At 46.9% G+C, this 12659-nt stretch overlaps 1 protein-coding gene across 1 annotated transcript in view; it reads left to right on the top strand.

Annotated features, from left to right (window-relative positions):
* The window catches only part of LOC137203560 (tubulin alpha-3 chain-like), a 19491-nt gene extending 6832 nt beyond the window's left edge, over positions 1-12659 (top strand). The window contains exons 2-5 of the mRNA XM_067699984.1: positions 8824-9046; positions 9582-9730; positions 10026-10706; positions 12268-12659. Of these exons, the coding sequence (XP_067556085.1) occupies positions 8926-9046; positions 9582-9730; positions 10026-10706; positions 12268-12564 (1248 nt within the window). The 5' untranslated portion in view covers positions 8824-8925 and the 3' untranslated portion in view covers positions 12565-12659. The remainder of the gene's footprint in view (positions 1-8823; positions 9047-9581; positions 9731-10025; positions 10707-12267) is intronic.

Genomic DNA, 12659 nt, shown 5'->3' with positions numbered 1-12659 from the left:
CTCCCTCCGTGTCAGCATGCAAAGACCTGCGTCCTTGTTTACTGCCATGTAGTATTCCAGGGTGTTGTTCTGCGTCTTCAGCCTGTTCTGAGTCGCTGGACATGTGGATGTTTTCCAGTCTTTTATGCATGGAGTTGCAATGAAGAATCTGTGCCTGCAGTTTCCACTGGTGTAGGTGTATATGGGATACCACAAGTGAATGGTATATAGTTTCAGATTCCGTTCCATCAGCAACACACATAGGAGAATTCCTGTTTTCCCACATCAGGGTAGGCTTCTGCCTTTAATTTGTTCATTTTTATGTCCTCAGGTCATAGGGATCTAGTTAATTGTTGAATTAATTACATTAATATTTTGCACACCAATGGAACTCAGCCAACACCTCTGTCATTGTGCACATCTAAAACCTTTATTTGGAGAGAGGCTGGAATGACCCCTGACAGGGCTTTACCTGGCCTGGTTCACGTCTTGCTTGTTCCCAGTTAATTGAGGCTGATGTCATCCCAGCCTCTGTGTTCTCTTCTCATCACTGCGGTAGCTTCCAAACTCTATTAAGAGTGCTAGATAATAACTACATAATAACTCACACTAACGTCTGCATTATTCCTTTGCAAAAGTTGGTTTTGAGGCTTCTCTTATTGGTTATTGAACAGCATGACATCAAGCTGCTCAAATTTTTTTTTTTTTGTAGAGGTGATTTATTACAAGTATAAAGAAAAGGTATCTGCTATTACCTGACAGGTAAAAGGAAGCTTCAGGATTAGAAGAAATTTGTGCATTTCATCATTTTTTAGGAGCTGTTATTTTTAGCAAAGCCTTTGTCTTAAATAAGAAAAATACCATGGTTAATACTTTTAGAAGAGCTGTTCAGCCGTTGTTGGTTGGTATAACAGGGTCTTCTCAAGTTGAAATGCCTAAGTTCACAGTACTTAGTTTAACCAACTAAATTAGGAAACGTCTAGTGAGGGGGAGGTGGTGATGAATTGGTGTGAAGATAACCTAAACGAAATTACACTGATCTCTGGGAAAATGTTGTCCATTACAGATGCCTTTCCTTTGTGTTAGAACGGTTTGTGTCTCAAGGTGAATTTAATGGGAATTCCAGCAGTAGAAATTTTGTTTTAAATCCTACTTTATGCATCCTAGAGCCTCATCACAAAGTTGAGTACCTTTTGGAGAATCTACCCAGCCTCATAAGGGTAAATTTTTTCTGGCTCAGTATTGCAGTTGGTTGGAATCAGAATTAGACTATCAGCTATGATTTGGCCCCTTGTCTTTCAAGGATAAGACTAGAAGCTGAATTTCTAGGCTTCCAGACCATCACTCTTAAGGGCTAGGAGATTATAAATCTGGGATGTGATCGTAATTGTATGATGAGAAGATAATACCCGTGTTTAGAATTATCTGTCTCATGATGTGGCCATTTTGATGGCCTATTTTCTCTTCCTTCAGTTTATCTCCTTTTTTTTTTTTTTGACCGCACCCCACACGGCTTGCGGGATCTTAGTTCCCCAACCAGGGATTGAACCTGTGTCCCCTGCAGTGGAAGTGCCGAGTCCTAACCTCTGGACCACCAGGGAATTCCCCAAGTTATCTCCTTTTGAATGAGCTTCAGTAGTGTGTGTAAGGAGTTTATCCATTTCATCAGTGTTGTTGAATTCATAATATTCATTTATCCCTTTAATATCCTAGTAGTTATAGCCTCTTTTTTGTTCCTGATACTGGTAATTTGTGTCTTCTCTTTTTCTGGGTCAATTTGGCCAGGGGCTTATCAATTTGATTGTTCAGCTCAAAGAACCAGGTTTTGGTTTCATTGACTTTTCTCTCTTTTTATTTTCCTGTTTTCTGTTTAGTTTATTTCTGCTAGTTATTATTTGCTTTTTTCTGCATAATTTGGATATTTGCTCTTTTTCTAGTTTCTTAAGGTGGAAGCTTAGGTCATTTAATTTGAAATTTTTGAACAAACTTTTGTGTCTAAGTTCATGAGGGATATTGGTCTGTGGTTTCCTTACAGTGAATATCTTTGTGGTTTTTTTTAATTTATTTTTATTATTTATTTATTTATTTTTGACTGCGTTGGGTCTTGCTGCACACGGATTTTCTCTAGAAGCGGTGAGCGTGGGCTACTCTTTGTTGTGGTGCACGGGCTTCTCATTGTGGTGGCTTCTCTTGTGGAGCACGGGCTCTAGGTATGCAGGCTTCAGTAGTTGTAGCATGGGGGCTCAGTAGTTGTGGCTGACGGGTTTACTTGCTCCGAGGCATGTGGAATCTTCCCAGACCAGGGCTTGAACCTGTGTTCCCTACATTGGTAGGCAGATTATTAACCACTGTGCCACCAGGGAAGTCCAGTGTCTTTGGTTTTTGTATCAGGGTAATGCTGGCCTCAGGGAATGAGTTGGGAAGTGTTTCTTTCTCTTCCATTTATGAGAACAGTTTGCAGGGGGGAAGAAATTTTCCTCTTCTGGGTTCTTCTCATTGGTCTAATAATCTGATGACAGAAGACAGATTAACGTGAGAAAAACAAATTTAATTTTGTACATATGGAAGTCCTATAAGTATAGGATCTAAGAATTGACCAAAGCAGGCTGTTTATATACCTTTTTAGACAAAGAATCAGTAATTTATGAAGATTTGAGGAAAGAAAGGGGTTTTTGCTTGGGCTAGCAAGTTAATGAAGAAGTAACAAAGTTTGTTTATGCAGCTTTCTCAGCCTTGAATTCCCTATCTCCAGGGATCATGATGCCTCCCCATGGGAGCTTTGTTTCCTGCTTTCAGGGGAGCAAAGGGTCAGAGTGTTCTTGTACCAGCTGATTCTCAAGTAACTTTTTTTTTTTGTAAAATTTTGTTTATTCATTTATTTTTGGCTGCATTGGGTCTTCGTTGCTGCTCACAGGCTTTCTCTAGTTGCAGTGAGCAGGGCTACTCTTCGTTGCGGTGCGTGGGCTTCTTATTGTGGTGGCTTCTCTTGTTGCGGAGCACGGGCTCTAGGTGCACGGCTTCAGTAGTTGTGGCATGCGGGCTCAGTAGTTGTGGCTCGTGGGCTCTAGAGTGCAGGCTCAGTAGTTGTAGCACACGGGCTTAGTTGCTCTGCGGCATGTGGGATCTTCCCAGACCGGGGCTTGAACCCGTGCTCCCTGCATTGGCAGGCAGATTCTTAACCACTGCACCACCAGGGAGGTCCCTCAAGTAACTTTAATTCAAAGTAATCAATATGCCACCAGTATATTTTGGGGTGGCCTGCCCTGAGCTCCATCAAGTTTTATAGGTCATTGATTTTATGCCTTTATACACATACATGTTACCCTCTGAGTCCTATTTTAGCTGCATCCCACAAATTTTGATATGTCATGTTTTCATTTTTATTCCATTCAAAATACTTTCTAATTTCCCTTGTTATTCGTTTCCAAATATTTGGGGATTTTTCAGATACCTTTGTGTTACTGGATTTGTAATTTAGTTCAAATATTTAGAAAACATATTTTGTATTATTTGAATATGTTGTGTTAATCAAGACCTTTATTAAGAAGTGCTTGGGGGAAAAGAAGAAAAAAAAGTGCGTGGGGAGTTCTCTGGCAGTCCAGTGATTAGTACTCCACACTTCCACTGCAGAGGCACAGGTTTGATCCCTGGTCAGGAAACTAAGATTCTGCGTGCCGAGTAGCATGGCCAAAAAAAAAAAAAAAAAGTGTTTGCAGTTTGTTGAGTTTTCGAAAATAGCAAGTTGTAAACTTTTAATACAAATTAAAAATGAGGTTCCTAAAAACTCAAGTTGCCCAGATATGAAACAATTTAAGAACCTTTAAATATATATTGAGAAAAGCCAGGCTTTAAGAAAACCAGGTTTGTCATTATCCAAAAGAGATGTCTTTAAGTAAAAGCCCATGCTGCATAGATAATGCAGATGGTGCTAGTGATCTGGCCAAGCACTTAAGGTCTTCAGCTTCCATCTTTTGTTCATTTCTTTTTATTTATTTATTTATTTATTTATGGCTGTGTTGGGTCTTGGTTGCTCCGCGTGGACTTTCTCTAGTTGTGGCGAGCGGTGGCTGCTCTTCATTGAGGTGTGCAGGCTTCTCATTGCGGTGTCTTCTCTTGTGGAGCACAGGCTCTAGGCATGCAAGCTTCAGTAGTTGTGGCATGTGGGCTTCAGCAGTTGTGGCTCGCAGGCTCTAGAGCGCAGGCTTAGTAGTTTTGGCACATGAGCTTAGTTGCTCCGCAGCATGTGGGATCTTCCTGGATCAGGGATCGAACCCGTGTCCCCTTCATTGGCAGGCGGATTCTTAACCACAGCGCCACCAGGGAAGTCCCGTTTCATTTCTTATTGCTGCAATTTCATGTTCATTCTTGTTGGATGACTAAACCAGATGTCGGTAGAGATGGTTAGTGGGCTTTTACCCAGCCCACCCTGCTCACTCAGTTTATCCCAGTCTGCCTTCAAGTGCTGCTACACCACTTCACAACGATATATCAATACCTCCATTTCCCCCTTCTTGGCCTTTATGCTATTGAGTTGTTTTTTTTTAAATATACTTATTTATTTATTTATTTTTGGCTGTGTTGGGTCTTCGTTGCTGCGCGCAGGTTTTCTCTAGTTGTGACGAGTGGGGGCTTCTCTTCGTTGTGGTGCGTGGCCTTCTCATTGCGGTAGCTTCTCTTGTTTCGGGGCTCGGGCTCTAGGGGCGTGGGCTTCAGTAGTTGTGGCATGCGGGCTCAGTAGTTGTGGCTTGCGGGCTCTAGAGTGCAGGCTCGGTAGTTGTGGCGCACGGGCTTAGTTGCTCTGTGGCGTGTGGGATCCTCTTGGACCAGGGCTTGAACCCGTGTCCCCTGCATTGGCAGGCGGATTCTTTTTTTTTTTTTTTTTTTGCGGTACGCGGGCCTCTAACGGTTGTGGCCTCTCCCGTTGCGGAGCACAGGCTCCGGACGCACAGGCTCAGTGGCCATGGCCCATGGGTCCAGCCGCTCCGCGGCATGTGGGATCTTCCTGGACCGGGGCACAAACCTGTGTCCCCTGCATCGGCTGGCGGACTCTCAACCACTGCGCCACCAGGGAAGTCCTATGCTATTGTTTGTTGTATGTTACTTCTATATGAGTTGTAAACCCCACAATAATAAATCTTTATTTTTGCTTTATTGTTCAATTATTTTTTTTTCAGTTTTTAACTTTATAGCATTACCTTAAACGTGTAAAGAGTTAATCTTATCACACTACACATGGCTGAATTTATTAAAGATAAAAATCACAAATGAGGGCTTCCCTGGTGGCGCAGTGGTTGAGAGTCCGCCTGCCGATGCAGGGGACACGGGTTCGTGCCCCAGTCCGGGAAGATCCCACATGCCGCGGAGCGTCTGGGCCCCGTGAGCCATGGCCGCTGAGCCTGCGCATCCGGAGCCTGTGCTCCGCAACAGGAGAGGCCACAACAGTAAGAGGCCCACGTACCACAAAAAGAAAAAAAAAAAATCACAAATGAGTGACACGGTTACTTGCTACATATTCTTCCCATTACAACGGACAGTTTCATTAATCATACAGTGTATTTTATTATTAGAAGCTATAAAGGAGATCAAATCTCTAGTAATTTTTCTCCTTCTCTTTGATTAGTGTGTTGTTTCAGTGTGCAGATAAAATATAGTGTTAGTCACCAAGAGTCTCATGAGACTTTCGTGTTTCCAGTAAGAATATCTTTGTTTATTTGCAATGTAAAAATTCCCTATATCATTCTCTAGATCATGCATCATTTTCCATTTATTTGGTCATCAGATCAGGTAAAAAGTCTGTGTGCACCAATTTGCAGAAGTGGTCATCCAGAAGTAAGTGCTGGGCTCAATTATATTTTTAAAATATGGTATAAAGTCTTTTATATTTGCCCACATATTTAGCAGTTTTGTCATTTTTCAGTCCAATTTTGCAGTTACAATTTTCCATCTAGTATGATTTTCCTTCTTCCTGGAGAAATTCCTTTACCATTTTTTTTTTGTAGTGGTGACTACTACTCTCAGCTAATGATTAATTCTCTCAGCTTTTGAATGCCTGAAAACGTCTTCATTTTGCCTTTTATTTTAGTTCTGTTGAGGTATAATTGACAAAGTATTCACTGAAAGTGTATAATTTGACAAGGTTTAATATTTATTAACATCTTGATTATCCATGAAATCATCACCTCAATCAAGATAATGAACATATGCATCACCCCCCACAATTACCTGGTACCCCTTTGTAAATCCTCCCTTCTGCCTCACCCCCTTTCCCTCCCCCACTAATCCACATTTCTGTATTTTCTAGGATTTTATATGAATGGCATCATTGAGTTAATTTGTTGTTGTTTGGATTCTTTCACTCACTATAATTATTTTGAGATTCACCCATGTTGTTGCAACACAGTTCATTTTTATTGCTGAGTATCTCCTTTTTTGTGTGTGGTAAACTACACATGACAAAAGTTACCATTTTAACCATTTTTAAGTGTATAATTCAGTAGCATTAAGTACATTTACATGCTGTATAACCATCAGCACTATTTCCAGAACTTTTTCATCATTCTCAAATGTTCTTAGTATATAATCTGCTGGGGAGTTTTTGTTTTTTAGTTTTTATACAATTTTTTTAAATAAATTTATTTATTGATTTACTTATGGCTGTGTTGGGCCTTCGTTGCTGTGCACGGGCTTTCTGTCATTGGGGTGAGCCGGGGCTACTCTTCGTTGAGGTGCGCGGGCTTCTCATTGTCGTGGCTTCTCTTGTTGCAGAGCATGGGCTCTAGGCACATGGGCTCAGTAGTTGTGGCTCGCGGGCTCTAGAGCGCAGGCTCAGTGGTTGTAGTGCACTGGGCTGAGTTGTTCCGCGGCATGTGGGATCTTCCCAGACCAGGGCTTGAACCCATGTCCCCTGCATTGGCAGGCAGATTCTTAACCACTGTGCCACCAGGGAAAGCCCTTTTATACAATTTTTAAAGTACACTTTTCATTTATAGTTACTACAGACTAACTATAATCAGTTGTTAATCTCATCCAGTGTGTTTTTCATTTCAGACATTGTCTTTTTTTATCATTAGCAATTTGAGTTAGGTCTTTTTTATATCAAACATGTCTCTCCTTATCATGCTCATTTTTTCCTGTACTTTCCTGAGCATGTAGATATATAATAGTTATTTTAATGTCCTTGTTTACTAATTCTATCATCTGTCATTTCTGGGTCTGTTTTTATTGATTGCTTTTTCTCTTCATATGGTAATATTGTCCGACTTTTCTAGGTTTTATTTTTTAATTTTCTGGTGTATATGGTAAGTTTAGATTGGATACCAGACATGAATTTTACATTATTGGGTGTTAGATTTTTTTGGCTGTTCTTTCAACTGTTTCTAGGCTTTTGGGAGGTTGCTATTAGTATACCGGGGAACAATTTGATCCTTTTGAGGCTTGCTTTTCAGCTTTCTTAAGTGGATTCAGACCAGCCTTTAGGGTTGGCCTCACTTGGCCCCACTACTGAGGACTCCACCCAGTGCTTTGTGAGTTAGGATGTCTTTCTGCCATGGCAGGTGTGAGCTCAGGGGTCCCTCCCCACCTGTGCTGAGCAGCCCACAGTGGGGACTCGGGACCCCCCTGCTGATCTCCCTGAGCTCTCTCCATGCAGCTGTCTCTCCTCCAGATAGAAAGCCAGCACCAGGCTTTCTAGCTGCCTTGACCTCTCTCAACACAGGATTCTCTCTGCTCACCTCAGGGAGATCCCTGGGTTTCTCCTCTCTCAGCTGCAGCCTGGACGGTCCCCAGCAGCCTTCTGGGGCATCTGTAGGGCTTGCCTTGTTTCCGTGCTCTAAGGAATCACTTGCTGTCTTCTGCTGCCTATTGTCTAATGACTGAAAAGTGTTACTTCATGTTTTTTTTCTAAGCCATTGCTAATATCAGGTTGGTAAATACAGCCTTAGGTGGAAATAAAATGGCTTGACTGCTTATTTGTATAAATTTTTTTTAATTAATTTATTTTATTTTTGGCTGCATTGGGTCTTTGTTGCTGCATGCAGGCTTTTCTCTAGTTGTGGCGAGCGGGGGCTGCTCTTCGTTGCGGTGTGTGGGCTTCTCATTGCGGTGGCCTCTCTTGTTGCGGAGCACGGGCTCTAGGTGCACGGGCTTCAGTAGTTGTGGCACACGGGCTCAGTAGTTGTGGCTCACGGGCTCTAGAGCACAGGCTCAGTAGTTGTGGCGCACGGGCTTAGTTGCTCCGCGGCATGTGGGATCTTCCCAGACCAGGGCTTGAACCCGTGTCCCCTGCATTGGCAGGCGGATTCTTAACCACTGCGCCACCAGGGAAGGCCTTGTAAAAATTTTTAACGTTTTTTATTGATTGCTGGGAAGATGTTTTATTTACTTGTTTGTTTATTTATTTATTTGGTTATGCTGGGTCTTAGTTGTGGCAGGCAGGCTCCTTAGTGGCGGCTCGCCGGCTCCTTAGTTGTGGCAGGCGGGCTCCTTAGGTGTGGTATGCGAACTCTTAGTTGTGGCATGCATGTGGGTTCTAGTTCTCTGGCCAGGGATCAAACCCGGGCCCCCTGCATTGGGAGTGTGGAGTCTTAACTGCTGTGCCACCAGGGAAGTCTCGCTGGGAAGATGTTTATAATGGCTGTATGCCTTTTCACAGTTCAAGTGTGTCTCCATCCATGCTCAGACATAAAATGACCATTGGAAGCTCATGGGACAATAATGTCTGATAAGACGTTAAGAAACCAAAAGATTTTAGAGATATTAATTTAAGACGTTGGGTCTCATTTGCGTGCCACATAGTGACAACTGCCTTGAAGCTGAGGGGCCTCACGTGTATATTCTCGTTCCTAGCGTGAGTGCATCTCTATCCACGTGGGGCAGGCGGGGGTCCAGATCGGCAATGCCTGCTGGGAGCTCTACTGCCTTGAACATGGAATTCAGCCCGACGGCCAGATGCCAAGCGACAAAACCATCGGCGGTGGGGATGACTCGTTCAACACGTTCTTCAGTGAGACTGGGGCTGGCAAGCATGTGCCCAGAGCCGTGTTCGTGGACCTGGAGCCCACCGTGGTCGGTAGGTACCCTTAGACTTAGAAGGGGAAGCACAGAACCTTTGCTGGGTTCCTCCAGATCAGAAGCCCGAGGTAGTTTCCAAGGGGAGCTGCCAGGAGAGAGCACCTTTCAGTGGCGGCCACCCAGGAGAGAACAGAATGTCACCTTGGAGCCCGTGAAACCCAGGCCACAGAGGGCGCCCGGCAAAAGTCACGCTGATGTCTAGTATGTCAGGGCCATTTCAGCAACACCCCGGGTGTAGCTGTGGGTGTGAACAAAACATGCACGCGCAGAACCGCCTGTGCGGTGTGAGCATTCCCTCGCCTTTGGGAACTGGCCACACTGGCATTTGTTCCTCGGGTTGACTGGACCTTCCCGGAGCCATAAACAGCAGATGAGGCATGTGTATCACACGGAGACCTTTTCTGTGAGATGCTGACGCTGCTGGCCTGCGAGGCACAGCACGTGCCTGTAGAATTGAAGGTTTCCCCGGACCTGGCCATCCCGGTGAGTCAGCGACCGTCCTTAGAGTCTCGGGCACGCTGTCCTCTCTGCAGATGAAGTGCGCACGGGGACCTACAGGCAGCTCTTCCACCCGGAGCAGCTGATCACCGGGAAGGAGGACGCGGCCAATAACTACGCCAGAGGCCATTACACCATCGGCAAGGAGATCGTCGATCTGGTCCTGGACCGGATCCGCAAACTGGTGAGAAGGGCCCTGGGAAGGCCTCCTGGACAGGAGGGGAGGCCCGGGATCTCCCCGGGACATCACTTTGGCAAAACCCAGCAGAACCATGAGTGCAGGGTCTTCCTTTCCGGTGTGGCCGCAGTGCGTCCACGTCTGTAACTGCTAAGTGTGATGCGTGTTCCCTGTGGATGGGTTGAACCCGTATTGTGAACCTGCAGAGGAAGAGTGTGCCGTGACCGGGGCCTGTGGGGGCCCGTGGGGGTGGTGGCACGGCTCATGCGGGCGTGGCCTCACGGCCTCTGCTCTCCCGCAGGCGGACCTGTGCACGGGCCTGCAGGGCTTCCTCATCTTCCACAGCTTCGGGGGCGGCACCGGCTCGGGCTTTGCGTCTCTGCTCATGGAGCGGCTCTCGGTGGACTACGGCAAGAAGTCCAAGCTGGAGTTCGCCATCTACCCGGCCCCCCAGGTGTCTACAGCTGTGGTGGAGCCCTACAACTCCATCCTGACCACGCACACGACCCTGGAGCACTCGGACTGTGCCTTCATGGTGGACAACGAGGCCATCTATGACATCTGCCGGCGCAACCTGGACATCGAGCGGCCCACGTACACCAACCTTAACCGTCTGATCGGGCAGATCGTGTCCTCCATCACGGCCTCCCTGCGCTTTGACGGCGCCCTCAACGTGGACCTGACGGAGTTCCAGACCAACCTGGTGCCCTACCCCCGCATCCACTTCCCCCTGGCCACGTACGCCCCAGTCATCTCGGCCGAGAAGGCCTACCATGAGCAGCTGTCCGTGGCCGAGATCACCAACGCCTGCTTCGAGCCGGCCAACCAGATGGTCAAGTGTGACCCTCGCCACGGCAAGTACATGGCCTGCTGCATGCTGTACAGGGGGGACGTGGTCCCCAAAGATGTCAATGCGGCCATCGCCACCATCAAGACCAAGCGCACCATCCAGTTTGTGGACTGGTGCCCGACTGGGTTCAAGGTAGGCTGGGCGGTAGCGCGTGTTTATCTTCCGCCTGCGGCAGATCCTGGGACGGGGTGCTGCCCCTTTGTGGAGGGTACCCTGATACAGGGAAGCCAGGCTGGGTCATGGATTAGTAAGTTGGGGCACAGTTCTCATTCCTTCACTGGTGTCTCTAGAACTTCCTTCCTGAGTCATCACGTGATACAGCTCTGTGAGTGTATTTTTTACAGAAATTATCTGGAGAAGTTCTTGGGTGGAAAACAAATTGATTTAGAAATAAGGTGTTTTTTCTTATAGTAATTTTTCTTAGAATATAAATGTAGGAATTTTCTGGGCATTTTGGTAATTTATGGGGATATTTGAACTTGGGGCACTACTGTAAACTGACTGTTGTCTCTGAATTCCACTTGATTCCATCGGCATGTAAAAATTAACATCCAATTTAAGTGTCGTATGGAACGTTTGATTTACAGCACTGTCATGAATCCTTCTGTGGAGAAGTGGAGATTGGGGAGCCTATACAGTGTGTCCTGGGTTGTCCTTAGACCCATCTTGCTCCGACCTTCCACTGGACACAGGACAGAAACCTTGCTCCTTACTTGATTCCCAACCTTCCCTCTGGGAATGGAACTGTACTTCCCTGAGCCCTGCTTTTAGGGCCTCCGCTGGCTCAGACCCTCGCTGCTGCGGTGGGTTCTTACCTAGGAGTCTGGGTTTCTTCCTCTGGTCCAGGGCTCAGCACAGCTGGCCGACCCATCACCTGGTTTTGTTAATGGTTTCATGTGAGCACAGCCATCCCCGCTCATTGGCTTATTGTTGTGGCAGCTCTTGTGCTGCAAAGACAGGGTTGAGTATCTGTGACAGAGCCCCTGTGGCTCAGCAGCCTAGAACGTGTGCTGTAGCCCCCTTGACAGACCCTGTATCTCCTGCCAAAACCTCTGGTCATGTGATCCCTCGTCTGAAGCTTGGACTGCCTCTCCCTTGGTCCCAGTGCTGGGATCTCGTTCCCTCCCTCTTACTAAGCGTTCATGTGGGCCGCGTCCATGGCAGTGGTCACACAGCGTCAGGGACCTCTGACGGTGTGCTTGTCACTCTGCTATGTGTACACTGTTTGTTGGGAAAGCAGGGGGTGTGACCTGCCCTCGTGATTCTGCCACAGTTGTGTTCTCTGAATCTGCCTGGGTGGAAAAGGCTCAGCTACAGACATTAATCCCTATCTTGTTGAACCCTCTGGAGAAAATAACATATGAAGAATCCCAAGCAGTGTCCCTTCTTAGAGGGAAGATAGTCCTATCACCTGGGTACCTATCACATGTCACAGTTGCTGGGACACAGCCCCTCCAGCAGCTTGGGTGTGAGCCAGGGTGGCAGGCTCTGGGGCTCCTCTTTCCTTGTCTGGAAACCAGAACCCTGCTTTCCTGGCACCTTGCCTGGCACACAGCTGGGCCCAGAGTACAGGGTGGCCCCAGCCTCCCCGGGTCACCAGTGGGCACCTCCATGCCTTCTGTTTCCACAAACGCAGCCACCATTCCTGGATTGACGGAAGCTTCACGCAGTGCCTTCTCCCCTTCTTTGGCAGGTGGGCATCAATTACCAGCCCCCCACGGTGGTCCCAGGGGGAGACCTGGCCAAGGTGCAGCGGGCCGTGTGCATGCTGAGCAACACCACGGCCATCGCCGAGGCCTGGGCCCGCCTGGACCACAAGTTCGACCTCATGTACGCCAAGCGCGCCTTTGTGCACTGGTATGTGGGGGAGGGCATGGAGGAGGGCGAGTTCTCGGAGGCCCGGGAGGACCTGGCAGCGCTGGAGAAAGATTACGAAGAGGTGGGCGTGGACTCGGTGGAAGCGGAGGCCGAGGAAGGGGAAGAGTACTGAACGGGAGGGAGCGGCTAGTGGCCCCCTGTCCCCCGCCAACTGTCATGTTACAGATATTTACCTACAGTTTCTGAATTAAACCTCTGTCTCTTGTG

Source organism: Pseudorca crassidens, chromosome 12, assembly GCF_039906515.1.
Source record: "Pseudorca crassidens isolate mPseCra1 chromosome 12, mPseCra1.hap1, whole genome shotgun sequence".
In the NCBI taxonomy this organism is placed as follows: Eukaryota; Metazoa; Chordata; class Mammalia; order Artiodactyla; family Delphinidae; genus Pseudorca; species Pseudorca crassidens.
This window is presented reverse-complemented; position numbering and strand designations above follow the sequence as displayed.